This window comes from Muntiacus reevesi, chromosome X (genome assembly GCF_963930625.1).
Source record: "Muntiacus reevesi chromosome X, mMunRee1.1, whole genome shotgun sequence".
Lineage (NCBI taxonomy): Eukaryota > Metazoa > Chordata > Mammalia > Artiodactyla > Cervidae > Muntiacus > Muntiacus reevesi.
In genome coordinates, this window is record NC_089271.1 from 92166600 (window position 1) to 92182819 (window position 16220).

The 16220-nt window shown below is 37.9% G+C and overlaps 1 protein-coding gene across 2 annotated transcripts in view; it reads right to left on the reverse strand.

The window, feature by feature from the left end:
* The window catches only part of NRK (Nik related kinase), a 130767-nt gene that overhangs the window by 8611 nt on the left and 105936 nt on the right, over nucleotides 1-16220 (reverse strand). Inside the window, exons 23-26 of one of the 2 annotated variants that reach the window (XM_065915510.1) lie at nucleotides 15756-15914; nucleotides 12207-12310; nucleotides 10310-10450; nucleotides 9870-10019 (exon numbers count right to left, since the gene is read on the reverse strand). In XM_065915510.1, coding sequence (XP_065771582.1) covers nucleotides 9870-10019; nucleotides 10310-10450; nucleotides 12207-12310; nucleotides 15756-15914 — 554 coding nt within the window. The remainder of the gene's footprint in view (nucleotides 1-9869; nucleotides 10020-10309; nucleotides 10451-12206; nucleotides 12311-15755; nucleotides 15915-16220) is intronic. The other variant, XM_065915509.1, reaches the window with a different exon arrangement.

Sequence of the window (16220 nt, forward strand, 5' to 3'; positions counted from 1 at the left end):
GCACTCAGGCCAAGTGCTTGTGGCCATGCCTCAGTCTCAGCAACAACAATTCTTAAAACTAAAATGGGAATCCAGAGGCGAAAAGCAATTTTAATGCGTTCCCTGGGCACTCGCATGAGCAACTGAATCAGAAAAGAGGTGAAGGAAGAGAGAAAAAGAAATTGCAAGAAAAAAGGTTGTCTCAAAAATTTTGTTTAGAATAGAGCAGAGCTGCTGTAAATCCAGAAAGCCTCAGAGGTAATTCTCTTGCTTCTCAGATGATTCCTGAAGTAATCAGATATTCTTTTAGCACACATATTCTTTTAGCACACAAACTCCCTTGTAGCTTTATAGCTTTTGTAATCTAGCACTTTTGGAAAAATTATTTTTAGTACATCCTGTTTCAGAAGACACTCTCTCCTCCCTTATATTAGAGTCCTTTCTCTTTTAATGGGTCAAGACACCAGGGCATTTAGCTAAAAATTCTATTTTTGAATTCACTTAAGGTACCCTAATTAGGCCAGAAAATGATTTAAAAAAAAAAAAAAAAAACTCCTCTTCTCTCATTGTTTCTATAATAACTAACAGATTGCTTGAAAAGAAAATAATTCTTGCTTAGTAGTCAAGTTGAACACAGAATTCAATCTTACTGAATGAGTTTTCAAATAAGTATAAATTTGGATCAATATTGTGGTTTTCAATAATGCATGATGTGATGTAAAAAAATAAGATGCAGGAAGTGATGGAAGACATTCCAAGTGAAGAGTACTATAATACTTATACTAAAACTAACCTGAACTCATATTTAAGTGGCTTTGGCTGGGGCTTGGTTCCGTGTTTTTGACATTATAAACAGTGATTTCTATATAATCATAGGTGACAACAGAATGATCATCTAATTAGATTGTTAAATTCGACCAAAACTTGAAAAAACAGTCTCCATTAATGATCTGACAATTGTTCTGTGTAATCTATCAGAGATATATGAGATAACTCTGAGAGCTGTGCAAAATATCACATTACTACAGTGACTCAGAAGTATAAAACGTTTTCTCCTGGACTTTTGTATAACACTAAACTGTTAAAACTTTAGTGTTTGACAAAATGAGGAATTTTAAAAGATTTGTTGAATCATCTCTTCCTTTTTAATATAATTTTCTACAGGAAAAATATCATTTCTGCTATTAAATGTATATTGTGTGTGTGAACGTGTGAGGTATTATGTTATGTTTGAGCTCTTTATATAAATGATGTGTATAGTATTTTTTACAACTATCCATATTTTAGATGCTGTGCCGTATTTTCATGTTTATAATTATTTAAGAGTTGAGAGTTGATATGCATTAGCTTTTAAAATGTTGAATCCTTTGATCAGAAATTCTAAGTATAAAGTATACTATAGATGGAGGAGCCAAGATGGCGGAGGAGTAGGACGGAGAGACCACTTTCTCTCCTAGAAATTCATCAAAAAAATAACTGAACGCAGAGCAAACTTCACAAAACAACTTCTGATCGCTAGCTGAGGTCATCAGGCGCCCAGAAAAGCAGCCCATTGTCTTCGAAAGGAGGTAGGACAAAATATAAAAGATAAAAAGCGAAACAAAAGAGCTAAGGACGGAGATCCGTCCCGGGAAGGGACTTAATAGAGGACGTTCCCAGACACCGGGAAACCCTCGCTCTGGCGGGCCTGGGGGAAGTGTTGGAATCTCAAGAGTTTGAATCTGACTGGGAGGGATACAATAAATAAAACCCACAGATTAAGAGCCTAAAAGCAACTCCCAGCAGAAAAGTACCCCAGACGCCCGCATCCGCCACCAGCAAGTGGGGACGGAACGGAGAGGAGCGGGCGGCATTACTTGGGGCTGGATCCGGGCCTGAGCACCCTGAGGACAATCAGAGGGAGCTTTTGTGAGTTGCCAACTTGAACTGTGGGACAGCAAAAGAGACAGAAAATTAACCGGCCCGAACACACTGCCGGCCGTTCGCAGAACAAAGGGACCGAGATTCTGGGCGGCCGAAGCCCGCCGGGAGGGTCGTGGCGAGACGGAGGGCGCGGGCGCCCGACCGGCGCGGGCGGGAACTGCGGCTGGGGACACGGAGGGCAGAGGGCGCGCGCTCCCGACTGGCGCCGGCGGGGACTGAGACTGGGACCGCGCGGGGCAGAGGACGCGCCGCACCCGGGGAGAGAGCGCCCGTCAAGCGCCTGGCTGCCTGGGCCGCTCGGGCGGCGTGGGGACGGAGCGCGGGCCCGGCTTTGTGTGCCGCGCTTTTGTGAATCGCCCGAGGGCTGGAGCCGCGCGCAGCGTGGCGCGCGCTTCAGACGGAGCAGCCCGGAGCCTGAGCAGCGCAGATCGAGAAAAGAGCGCAAGCCTCTCCCGGGAGCGCCGGTCCCTCCCCGCACAGCCCCTCGCCGCAGCGCGACGGAACTAGCTACCTGAATAAGAATCCACCTCCGCCCCGTGTGTCAGGGCGGAAATTAGGCGCGGAAGAGAGACCGGCAACAGAACCCAAATAAACAAAGGGACCGGTGTAACAGATTAAAATCCCTGAAGAAACCACGGACTGACTACACCGGAAGGGCCTGTAGATATCGAGAAGTGTAAGCTGGAACGAGGAGCTATCTGAAGCTGAGCCGAACCCACACTGACCGCAACAGCTCCAGGGAAACTCCAGGGAAAAAACTCCAGGGAAAAAATATATTTTTTCTTTTTCTTTCTTTTTTTTTTTTTTTTTTCTTTTTTTCTTTTTTTTTTTTTTTAAGTAAGGAAAAAAAAATTTTTTTTTTCTTTCTTTTTTCTTGGTTCTCTTTTATTTTCCTTTAAAAATTCCTTATTACTCCCCCATTACTCCTTAACTTTCATTTTCATAGATTTTTACGATTTTTTTTAATTACGCAAAACAATTTTTTTTCTCATTCTTTTTTCTTTTTTTTTTTTTCTTCTTTTTTTCTTTTCTTTTTTCTTCTCTTCTATTTTCTTTTTCTTTTTCTCTTATTTCTTTTAAAGCCCTCTAGCACTCCTTTTACTACGCCTTAATTTTCATTTTCAATCCACTATAACCTTACAGAAGAAAGAGAAAGGGAAGAAAAAAAAAAAAAAAAGAAGAGAAGCCCTATTTTTATACCAAACTTCATATATATTTCTAAAATTTCTTTTGTGTGTTTTGGTTTTTGTTTTTAATATAGTATTTTTAAGAGTCTAACCTCTACTCTAGATTTTTAATTTTTGTTTTTCAGTATATGATATAAATTGTGAACATTTAAGAATCCAATATTCAGCTCCCATTTTTATTCACGAGTGTGTTGATTATTCTCTCCCAATCTTGACTCTGTTTTCTACCTCAGAACACCTCTATTTCCTCCTTCCCCCTTCTCTTCCCAATCCAATTCTGTGAATCTTTGTGGGTGTCTGGGCTACGGAGAACACTCTGGGATCAGACAACTTCGTAGATCTGTCTCTCTCCTCTTGAGTCCCCCTCTTTCTCCTCCTGCCCATCTCTATCTCCCTCCTCCCTCTCCTCTTCTCCATGTAACTCGGTGAACCTCTCTGGGTATCCCTAACGGGGGAGAAACTTTCCACCATTAACATAGAAGTTTTATTATCAGTGCTGTATAGTTGGAGAAGTCCTGAGACTATAGGAAGAATAAAACTGAAATCCAGAAGCAGGAGACTTAAGCCCAAAACCTGAGAACACCAGAAAACTCCTGACTACATGAATCTTTAAGTAATAAGTGACCCTACAAAAGCCTCCATACCTGCAACGAAACCAACCACCACCCAAGAGCCAATAAGTTCTAGAGCACGACATACCACGCAAATTCTCCAGCAACGCAGGAACATTGCCCTGAACGTCAACATACAGACTGCCCAAGGTCACACCTAACACATAGACCCATCTCAAAACTCATTACTGGGCACTCCATTGCTATCCAAAGAGAAGAAATCAAGATCCGCACACCAGAACACTGACGCAAGCTTCGCTAATCAGGAAACCTTGACAAGCCAATCGTCTAACCCCACCCACTGGGTAAAACCTCCACAATAAAAAGGAACCACAGACCTCCAGAATACAGAAAGCCCACTCCAGACACAGCAATCTAAACAAGATGAAAAGGCAGAGAAATACCCAACAGGTAAAGGAACATGAAAAGGGCCCACCAAGTCAAACAAAAGAGGAGGAGATAGGGAATCTACCTGAAAAAGAATTTAGAATAATGATAATAAAAATGATCCAAAATCTTGAAAGCAAAATGGAGGTACAGATAAATAGCCTGGAGACAAAGATTGAAAAGATGCAAGAAATGTTTAATAAAGATCTAGAAGAAATAAAAAAGAGTCAATTGAAAATGAATAATGCAATGAATGAGATCAAAAACACTCTGGAGGGAACCAAGAGTAGAATAACGGAGACAGAAGATAGAATAAGTGAGGTAGAAGATAAAATGGTGGAAATAAATGAAGCAGAGAGGAAAAAAGAAAAAAGGATCAAAAGAAATGAGGACAACCTCAGGGACCTCTGGGACAATGTGAAACGCCCCAACATTCGAATCATAGGAGTTCCAGAAGAAGAAGACAAAAAGAAAGGCCATGAGAAAATACTCGAGGAGATAATAGCTGAAAACTTCCCTAAAATGGGGAAGGAAATAGCCACCCAAGTCCAAGAAACCCAGAGAGTCCCAAACAGGATAAACCCAAGGCGAAACACCCCAAGACACATATTAATCAAATTAACAAAGATCAAACACAAAGAACAAATACTAAAAGCAGCAAGGGAGAAACAACAAATAACACACAAAGGGATTCCTATAAGGATAACAGCTGATCTATCAATAGAAACCCTCCAGGCCAGAAGGGAATGGCAGGACATACTGAAAGTAATGAAAGAGAATAACCTACAACCTAGATTACTGTACCCAGCAAGGATCTCATTCAGATATGAAGGAGAATTCAAAAGCTTTACAGACAAGCAAAAGCTGAGAGAATTCAGCACCACCAAACCAGCTCTTCAACAAATGCTAAAGGATCTTCTCTAGACAGGAAATGCAGAAAGGTTGTATAAACGTGAACCCAAAACAACAAAGTAAATGACAACGGGACCACACCTATCAATAATTACCTTAAATGTAAATGGGTTGAATGCCCCAACCAAAAGACAAAGACTGGCTGAATGGATACAAAAACAAGACCCCTATATATGCTGTCTACAAGAGACCCACCTCAAAACAAGGGACACATACAGACTCAAAGTGAAGGGCTGGAAAAAAATATTTCACGCAAACGGAGACCAAAAGAAAGCAGGAGTCGCAATACTCATATCAGATAAAATAGACTTTCAAATAAAGGATGTGAAAAGAGACAAAGAAGGTCACTACATAATGATCAAAGGATCAATCCAAGAAGAAGATATAACAATTATAAATATATATGCACCCAACATAGGAGCACCGCAATATGTACGGCAAACACTAACGAGTATGAAAGAGGAAATTAATAGTAACACAATAATAGTGGGAGACTTTAATACCCCACTCACAACCATGGATAGATCAACTAAACAGAAAATCAACAAGGAAACACAAACCTTAAATGATACAATGGACCAGCTAGACCTAATTGATATCTATAGGACATTTCACCCCAAAACAATCAACTTCACCTTTTTCTCAAGTGCACACGGAACCTTCTCCAGAATAGATCACATCCTGGGCCATAAATCTGGTCTTGGAAAATTCAAAAAAATTGAAATCATTCCAGTCATCTTTTCTGACCACAGTGCAGTAAGATTAGATCTCAATTACAGGAAAAAAATTGTTAAAAATTCCAACATATGGAGGCTAAATAACACGCTTCTGAATAACCAACAAATCATAGAAGAAATCAAAAAAGAAATCAAAGTATGTATAGAAATAAATGAAAATGAAAACACAACAACCCAAAACCTATGGGACACTGTAAAAGCAGTGCTAAGGGGAAGGTTCATAGCATTACAGGCACACATCAAGAAACAAGAAAAAAGCCAAATAAATAACCTAACTCTACACCTAAAACAATTAGAGAAGGAAGAAATGAAGAACCCCAGGGTTAGCAGAAGGAAAGAAATCTTAAAAATTAGGGCAGAAATAAATGCAAAAGAAACTAAAGAGACCATAGCAAAAATCAACAAAGCTAAAAGCTGGTTTTTTGAAAAAATAAACAAAATTGACAAACCATTAGCAAGACTCATTAAGAAACAAAGAGAGAAGAACCAAATTAACAAAATAAGAAATGAAAAGGGTGAGATCACAACAGACAACACTGAAATACAAAGGATCATAAGAGACTACTACCAGCAGCTCTATGCCAATAAAATGGACAACTTGGATGAAATGGACAAATTCTTAGAAAAGTATAACTTTCCAAAACTGAACCAGGAAGAAATAGAAGATCTTAACAGAGCCATCACAAGCAAGGAAATCGAAACTGTAATCAGAAATCTTCCAGCAAACAAAAGCCCAGGACCAGATGGCTTCACAGCTGAATTCTACCAAAAATTTAGAGAAGAGCTAACACCTATCTTACTCAAACTCTTCCAGAAAATTGCAGAAGAAGGTAAACTTCCAAACTCATTCTATGAGGCCACCATCACCCTAATTCCAAAACCAGACAAAGATGCCACAAAAAAAGAAAACTACAGGCCAATATCACTGATGAACATAGATGCAAAAATCCTTAACAAAATTCTAGCAAACAGAATCCAACAACATATTAAAAAAATCATACACCATGACCAAGTGGGCTTTATCCCAGGAATGCAAGGATTCTTTAATATCCGCAAATCGATCAACGTAATACACCACATTAACAAATTGAAAGATAAAAAACATATGATTATCTCAATAGATGCAGAGAAAGCCTTTGACAAAATTCAACACTCATTTATGATTAAAACTCTCCAGAAAGCAGGAATAGAAGGAACATACCTCAACATAATAAAAGCTATATATGACAAACCCACAGCAAGCATCACCCTCAATGGTGAAAAATTGAAAGCATTTCCTCTGAAATCAGGAACAAGACAAGGATGCCCACTCTCACCACTACTATTCAACATAGTGTTGGAAGTTTTGGCCACAGCAATCAGAGCAGAAAAAGACATAAAAGGAATCCAGATAGGAAAAGAAGAAGTGAAACTCTCGCTGTTTGCAGATGACATGATCCTCTACATAGAAAACCCTAAAGACTCTACCAGAAAATTACTAGAGCTAATTAATGAATATAGTAAAGTTGCAGGATATAAAATTAACACACAGAAATCCCTTGCATTCCTATACACTAACAATGAAAAAACAGAAAGAGAAATTAAGGAAACAATACCATTCACCATTGCAACAAAAAGAATAAAATACTTAGGAGTATATCTACCTAAAGAAACAAAAGACCTATACATAGAAAACTATAAAACACTGATGAAAGAAATCAAAGAGGACACAAACAGTTGGAGAAACATACCGTGTTCATGGATTGGAAGAATCAATATTGTCAAAATGGCTATTCTACCCAAAGCAATCTATAGATTCAATGCAATCCCTATCAAGCTACCAACGGTATTTTTCACAGAATTAGAACAAATAATTTCACAATTTGTATGGAAATACAAAAAACCTCGAATAGCCAAAGTAATCTTGAGAAAGAAGAATGGAACTGGAGGAATCAACCTGCCTGACTTCAGACTCTACTACAAAGCCACAGTCATCAAGACAGTATGGTACTGGCACAAAGACAGAAATATAGATCAATGGAACAGAATAGAAAGCCCAGAGATAAATCCACGAACCTATGGACAGCTTATCTTTGACAAAGGAGGCAAGGATATACAATGGAAAAAAGACAATCTCTTTAACAAGTGGTGCTGGGAAAACTGGTTAACCACTTGTAAAAGAATGAAACTAGAACACTTCCTAACACCATACACAAAAATAAACTCAAAATGGATTAAAGATCTAAATGTAAGACCAGAAACTATAAAACTCCTAGAGGAGAACATAGGCAAAACACTCTCCGACATAAATCACAGCAAGATCTTCTATGACCCACCTCCCAGAATATTGGAAATAAAAGCAAAAATAAACAAATGGGACTTAATGAAAATTAAAAGCTTTTGCACAACAAAGGAAACTATAAGTAAGGTGAAAAGACAGCCCTCAGATTGGGAGAAAATAATAACAAATGAGGAAACAGACAAAGGATTAATCTCAAAAATATACAAGCAACTCCTGAAGCTCAATTCCAGAAAAATAAACGACCCAATCAAAAAATGGGCCAAAGAACTAAACAGACATTTCTCCAAAGAAGACATACAGATGGCTAACAAACACATGAAAAGATGCTCAACATCACTCATCATCAGAGAAATGCAAATCAAAACCACAATGAGGTACCATTACACGCCAGTCAGGATGGCTGCTATCCAAAAGTCTACAAGCAATAAATGCTGGAGAGGGTGTGGAGAAAAGGGAACCCTCTTACACTGTTGGTGGGAATGCAAACTAGTACAGCCACTATGGAAAACAGTGTGGAGATTTCTTAAAAAACTGGAAATAGAACTGCCATATGACCCAGCAATACCACTTCTGGGCATACACACTGAGGAATCCAGATCTGAAAGAGACACGTGCACCCCAATGTTCATCGCAGCACTGTTTATAATAGCCAGGACATGGAAGCAACCTAGATGCCCATCAGCAGATGAATGGATAAGGAAGCTGTGGTACATATACACCATGGAATATTACTCAGCCGTTAAAAAGAATTCATTTGAATCAGTTCTAATGAGATGGATGAAACTGGAGCCCATTATACAGAGTGAAGTAAGTCAGAAAGATAAAGAACATTACAGTATACTAACACATATATACAGAATTTAGATAGATGGTGGCGATAACCCTATATGCAAAACAGAAAAAGAGACACAGAAATACAGAACAGACTTTTGAACTCTGGGGGAGAACGTGAGGGTGGGATGTTTTGAAAGAACAGCATGTATATTATCTATGGTGAAACGGACCACCAGCCCAGGTGGGATACATGAGTCAGGTGCTCGGGCCTGGTGCACTGGGAGGACCCTGAGGAGTCGGGTGGGGAGGGAGGTGGGAGGGGGGATCGGGATGGGGAATACATGTAACTATATGGCTGATTCATGTCAATGTATGACAAAACCCACTGAAATGTTGTAAAATGATTGGCCTCCAACTAATAAAATAATATTAAAAAAAAAAAAAAAAGTATACTATAAGAGAATACTTTATGATTCAAATGAATTCTTTTTAACGGCTGAGTAATACTTTATGGTAACTTGCTATATATCATAATTAAAGTACTACAATCTGGATAAAAAAAGGGCATATACATAATAATGCATAATGAGATGCAGAGAACTAAAAGCAAGGGTTGTAAACTCATATGCCTGAGTTGAGTTGAGAGCCAGTTGAGTTGAGAGCCAGTTATTATAAATACATAAACATGGATGGATAGAGAATGCATAGCATATATTCCATCTAAAAGTGGGCAGGCACCAATTGGTTCCAGTTGATTATGGCCAGATAGTAATGTTGGATCATTGGTTTTTCAATAGAAATTCAGACTTTAAGTGTAAACTAGGGATATATTCATTTAAAAACAAATACAAAACATCACTGTGCCAGACAAAGTCTATCTGCAGAACAGACTTAGCACTCTGGACTAAGAAACCATCAGTGATTTTTGTTTATCCATTACTACCTTCTGGCACTCAGTACTTACCTTTTAGGTCTCAGTTCTAATATAGATATTGGTGCTCGTATTTTTAAACCTTTTAAGAGTTTCACAGTTGGAAATACTCAAATTGTGTTATACAATAATTTCTAGGGATCTTACGTTATTTGGCAGGGTCACATCAGACATAACCTCAGATTCTGCATCAATGATGTGATATCCATCTGCTGAGCTGAAGAAAATCTTTAGTCTTTTTTCAGAACCAATAGCCAGGTCAACTGTCACTGGCTTATGACCAAGTGTTGGAAACACCTGTAGGTATAAAACCAAATATGGCCAAAAGGCCAAAAATGACACTCTGTCTAAGGTGAAAATTCTCCCGCCCATTTGCTTAACAGGTGTATAGAACCCAGAACGATTTTTTAAATTACATAATATATTTAAAGACCTATGTATTACAACTTTTCTTAGATCTGTTAACTCAACAAGAACAATTATATTCCGTTTCTAAATATTGAGTTTTCCTTCAAAGGCCAAATCTCCAAAAATCATAAGAGTCTTATATGGCCTTGTATTCTGTGTGCTGTCTTTAAATTCCTTGCCTTGAGCTTCAGCAAATGAAGGAGCTCATCTGGTCTCTTAAACCGGTTTGCAGGATCAGCTGCCTGTATTTTTGCCAGTATTCGTATATAGGCTTCATAGGACATGTAGTCTCCTTCGGAGTCTGCTGATTGATCAATGCACACTTGGTAGGGAATGAGAAAGGCCAGACATGTTAACCTACCATAGATTGGGTGTACTCTAGGCTCTTATGGTTCCTAGTCCAAGGTAACAAAAAGCCAAGTTCAGGTCACAGTAGAGGACTGGGCATCACAGGTTTCACCATACCGAACTCATGTGGTGGGATTCAAGAACTGGAGTGAGGACTTAGACAAGGAACTGTATATCAGGCCAGACAGACTATTGGTACTTACCTTCTTTGCTTCCCAGTTCCATACCAGGCAGCTCTAACCAATCAGCAGACACCCAGGAACAAACTCATATCCAAATACTGACAACTGACCCAATGCCCAATTTAGGGAGATCAGATCAGGGATGTGATTTGTGTCAGGACAGACCCAGACTATCTATATAGTAGTCTATGCTATTTATAAAAGAACATATTTATCATACAAATGGCTCGGCTGGTAAAAAATCCGCCCACAATGTGGGAGACCTGGGTTCCATCCCTGGGTTGGGAAGATTCCCCTGGAGAAGGGAAAGGCTACCCACTCCAGTTGTCTGGCCTAGAGAACTCCATGGACTGTATAGTCCATGGGGTCACAAAGAGTTGGGCACGACTGAGCGACTTTCACTTTCAGACATTTGAGGAGCAGTCATAAACATTAACCCACCTATATTGTACACATGTGATGATTTAGCCTATAAAATATAATATGTAAACAGATCCTAACCTAAGATATGATTGTATTTCATGAATAACTTGCTGGGGTCTATCATGATGTGTCCTTATCAGTGCTTTAAAAAACTCCACGAACCAACCAGTTCAAAATCTCCTAGGATGTTTGTTAAAAATATAGATTCCCCAGGCCCCACTCCAAACCTACTAATTTGGCCTGGAGTTGCGTCTGAGATCTAAACTTTTAACAAATGCTTCAGATGATTCTAAGGAGCTACTGGACTCTATGTAATACCACTAGTTCATTAATCAGTCTTTATTATTACATAATAAATACAGAATACTACTACTTATGTTGAGTTCTGAAGCACTGTAAAAAGATAATAAAGATAAAAGTAGTCTCCAGTTTATGAAATGTGATTAAAAATCATCAGCAACTTAATTGTTTGTGACACTAAATGGTTACCTTATGAAGCTGATCCATAGAAGTTCAGTTAAACCAAAATAAGGGTGGAAACAGTACTTGTAATCCAAATAAGCCTAACCAGCATTCCTTGTAATAGTTCTAGAGAGAAATGTGTTTAGAGATCCAGCTTGGAAGGAATATAGAGCCACCCTTTCCTCCCCACTCCCACCTATTATAGTCCTGGTCATGAGAGCAAAGGCTTTCTTTTCCTTCATTCCTCTACCAGGGGGTTCCCCACTCTACCACTGTCACATCTTTCCTTAACTTCCCTCTGCTCTCCACCCCCCACTAAGAGAGAACAGGACTTTCTCAGCTTCAAGTCATTAGGGTGGCACCCAAAGCTTGTGTCTGTGGCTTTAGAAGAGGAGGTCTTCATGTTAACTACAGGAATTGGGAGTGAGGAGCCGGTAGGGAGTTCCTGTAAGGGGAGGTGAGGTCAGGGATTTCCCTCACATTCTCCCTTGGTTTGGTGCCTGTGAATTGTCTAGAAAAGGGTTAGATGATAATTATTGGCATGGTATATTCAAATTACATTAACTGTAGAAGAATAGCATCTATATTTCTCCTACTATATTCCAAATACTGTTCTGTTTACAATTTCTCAAAAGAAAACCCAAAGAAAATGGAGAGCACTCACTTTAATGGCAGTGCTTTCATCAAAGGACTTTGGTGCCCAGGCATACAGGTGAATCGATGATTTCAAAGCAATTGCAATATATGTTGTTTCTTCATGTTGGACTACAGTGATAAAATACAAAGAAGTAACAATGCCACAGGGTTAACAAGAATGCTCAAGTATTTGTATTTGTTGTTTAAAATGTCATAACAATGACAATTAAGAAGGCAATAGCATCCAGAGTGACTTATGGATTCAGTGCAATCTCTAAAATCCCAATGGCCCCCTATGCATAAACAGAAATGGTGATTAAAATTCACATGGAATTGGAAGAGGTCAAAATGCTCTTGAAAATAAAATACAAAGTTGGAGGACTCACAGTTCCCAGTTTCTAAACTTATTATAAGCTATAGCAATCAAAGCAGCGTAGTACTGACATAAGGATAGGCATATAGATCAATGGAGTAGAACTGAATGTCTATAAATAAAGTACATTCATGGTCATGGTGCCAAGAATATTCAAAAGAGAAACAACAATTTCTTCATCAAATGGTACTGAGACAACTGAATATCTACATATAAAAAAATAAAAAAATGAATTGGATGTCTTACCTTAATCCATATATACGATAATTAACTTGAAATGGATCAAAGACCTAAATGTAAGAGCTAAAACTATGAAGCTCTTAAAAGTAAATATAGAAATAAATCTTCATGGTAATAGATTCTCATATTTGACACCAAAAGCATAAACAACAAAAGAAAGAAACAGCTAAACTGGGTTTCATTAAAATTCACTCTTCTATGTATCAAAGGACACTATCAAGAGAGTGAAAAGACAAAGTATGGAACAGGAATAAATATTTCCAAATCATATATCTGTAAGGGTCTAGTATCCAGAATATATAAAAAATACAACTCAATAACAAAAAGATAAATAACCCAAGGGAGATATACAAATGGCCAATAAACACTTGAATGCTCAACAACATTACTCATGAGGGAAATGCAAATCAAAACTATAATATGATGCCACTTCATACCCACTTGGATGGTTAGAACCAGAAGAAAGACATTTTAAACAATGAATTTATAATGGATAAACAAAAGATGAAATATTTATACAATGCAATGCTATTTAGCAATAAAAAGGAATACTGATACATGTTGTACTGGTTATAGCATGGATGAACCTTGGAAACATTATGGTATATGAAAGAAGCTTGTCACAAAAGATTATATAATGTATAATTCCATTTAAGTAGATTGTGGAGAAAAGACAAATCTATAGCAGAGAAAGTAGATCAGTAGCTTCTTCAGATTATGAAGGGAATAAGGTAAGAGAAATTAAATGTGCAGTGATTGCTAATGGCCATGACGTTTCTTGTTAGAATGATGAAAATCAGATCATGGTGATGGTTACACAACTCTATAAACATACTGCAACTCACTTAACTGTACACTTTAATTGGATGTATTTTATGGTATATAAATTATTTCAATAGAGCTTTTTATTAAGGAAAGTGAAAGTTTATAAAAAGTATATGTTTGCCCTTGGCCAGACCTTCTGGCTCTTATGAAATATGTTGATCTACTTCTAGATTTATGTTTGTGCTAAATCCCTCTTCTTTGGCAGAGATACTGCTGCTGTCTTCTCTAGCCAGACTTCATCTAAGACTAATATATAAGAATTCTCCCTCTCCTTTCCTCTCCCTTCCTCTCTCTTTCTCTCTCACTCTGTGTCTCTGCCTCTCTGAGTCTAGCTTCACTTTCTTTCTTTCTTTCTTTTAACTGTTCAGAAGTAGGTCAAAGAATTATTAATAAATTCCCCAACAAGCAAACAAATTCTCTTTTAAGCAAATACTGGTGATAATTTTAATATATGGCAATAATTTTGCCATATATTAATATGACATTAATTAATTAATTAATATGCCAATAATAATAATAATCAGTCCACTATTTTGTGGACCTTGGAAGGCTATGAAAATACCATGCAAGTATGGTTATGTTGTTATTCTCTTTTGGGAAGGAGCTACTGTTCCACTCATCAGTAGGACAAGTGTTATTGGTTGTTATGAGAGCTGGGATGGATTGGAATGCAATCAACCAGGAAAACTAGACTAAACTAGCCCATCTGTTTCACAAACGCACAGGACTATTTTTGCAAGGTTGACTCTCTTTGTAAACTCTCTCTTATTGAACTAAAAACTTGATTTTTAAATTAGTAAGAGGTACTTCTGCTAACTTCTGGGTTGACATCTGGGAATATTAAAGTAGTGATACACAAAACTAGAAGAAAATAGTATATTTATTTAATGCTTAAGTTGTCTGGGCACTCATTTCTACCTTTATTTGTGTGTATGTACATATGTATACGGCTTTCCCTGGTGGCTCAGATGGTAAAGCGTCTGCCTGCAATGAGGGAGACTCAGCTTCGATCCTTGGATTGGGAAGATCCCCTGGAGAAGGAAATGGCAACCCACTCTAGTACTCTTGCCTGGAAAATTCCATGGAGGGAAGAGCCTGGTAGGCTACAGTACATGGGGTCACATATGTATACATATATGAAACCTATCCTGGGAAAGCCTCTTAGTATGCAGAACAGAAATGGTCAGTCAGGATAAAAATATCCTGCCACAACTCATATTATGTGATTCTAACTATCTCTTACCTATGCCACTAGCTCTGACTGATAGACAATTAGTAAAGAGGAAAGAAGAGAAAAAAAGGCTAAGAGTAGAGGGGATTTGCTCCAGAAATAGAAAGAATGGGAAAACATTACTTTCAAGTTGTTGAGAGATGACAGCAGGACTCTGAGACTCTGGATTTGCTACTCCATTCCACAGTGGATGGTTGTGAAGACAGAGGGGATATGAAAACACACTAATCAGACAGGAAATATTTTGCAATTATACTCGTGAATATCATCAGTGGAAATGAGAGCCAGCAGATAATTGATGAATTTTCTTTTTGACTCATGATAAAGTTTCTTGGTCAGTATTAAGAGGGATATTCCAATTTTTAAAAAAGGAATCATTACGGAATTCTATTTTATTGCTGTTTCAAGGAAAGACAATGTCATATAAATCTACTTGCAGGTTACTGAAGACACATTAACATTTATACAGTTGAAGTTAAATAGAAGCAGGAAGAAACATCAGTTAATGTGAACTAATTAGAGTGAGTGGGAAGGGAAGAAAGGAGAAAAAGTAAACTAAATTTAACTTCAATAGCTATTTCAGTCAATCAATATTTTTTCAATAACAGCCATTATTGTGACATAAAAGACTTGAAAGATGTCTCAGAGAAATTTACTAATTTTTGTATTTGAAGTTGCAAATGTTTTGCTTTCTCTACTTTGCCTTCCACAAGAATGTACTTCACCAAATGAAGGGAGGCAAAATTTATATAGCTGAAGTAAATGGCAACATATTCCAGTATTCTTGCCTGAGAAAACCGAAGGACTAGGGAGCCTGGCAGGCTACAGTCCAAGGGGTCGCAAAAGAGTTAGACATGGCAATGACTAAACAACAACAACAAAAACAAATATGAAATGAGACTTACGGACACTGAAGTGTTCACAGCCTGTCAACTTATCAATTGACTTGCAGGCTTCTTCTGTTTTGAGCATTTCCTCTTGTCTTCTTTTACTTTCTGGATCATCATTCAAAATCTTATTTCTCAGCCAGGTCAAATGATACACTCGAAGTCTGTTCTTACGGCCTGATAGATAAGAAAAGACACAATGTTTTAATTCAGTCTATTTTTTTTTTTTTTTTACATATTAGAAGAACAAAAAAAGGTAAAGGTATTTTGTCTTTTTTTTTATTAAAATAAAAAGCATTTTTGAAAAACTATACTGCATTGAGTCTCCCCTTTAGAGTTTGGAAATATGATAGCAAAGTTTCTTGTAGTCTCTAACTTCCAAGAGATAGCTGAAGTGTCTACCAGCTATCGATGTAGAAGTGAGTGTACAACACTTCTTTGGAACAGGTTAAGACTGCTACTGTGTGGGCAACAGAATTACCA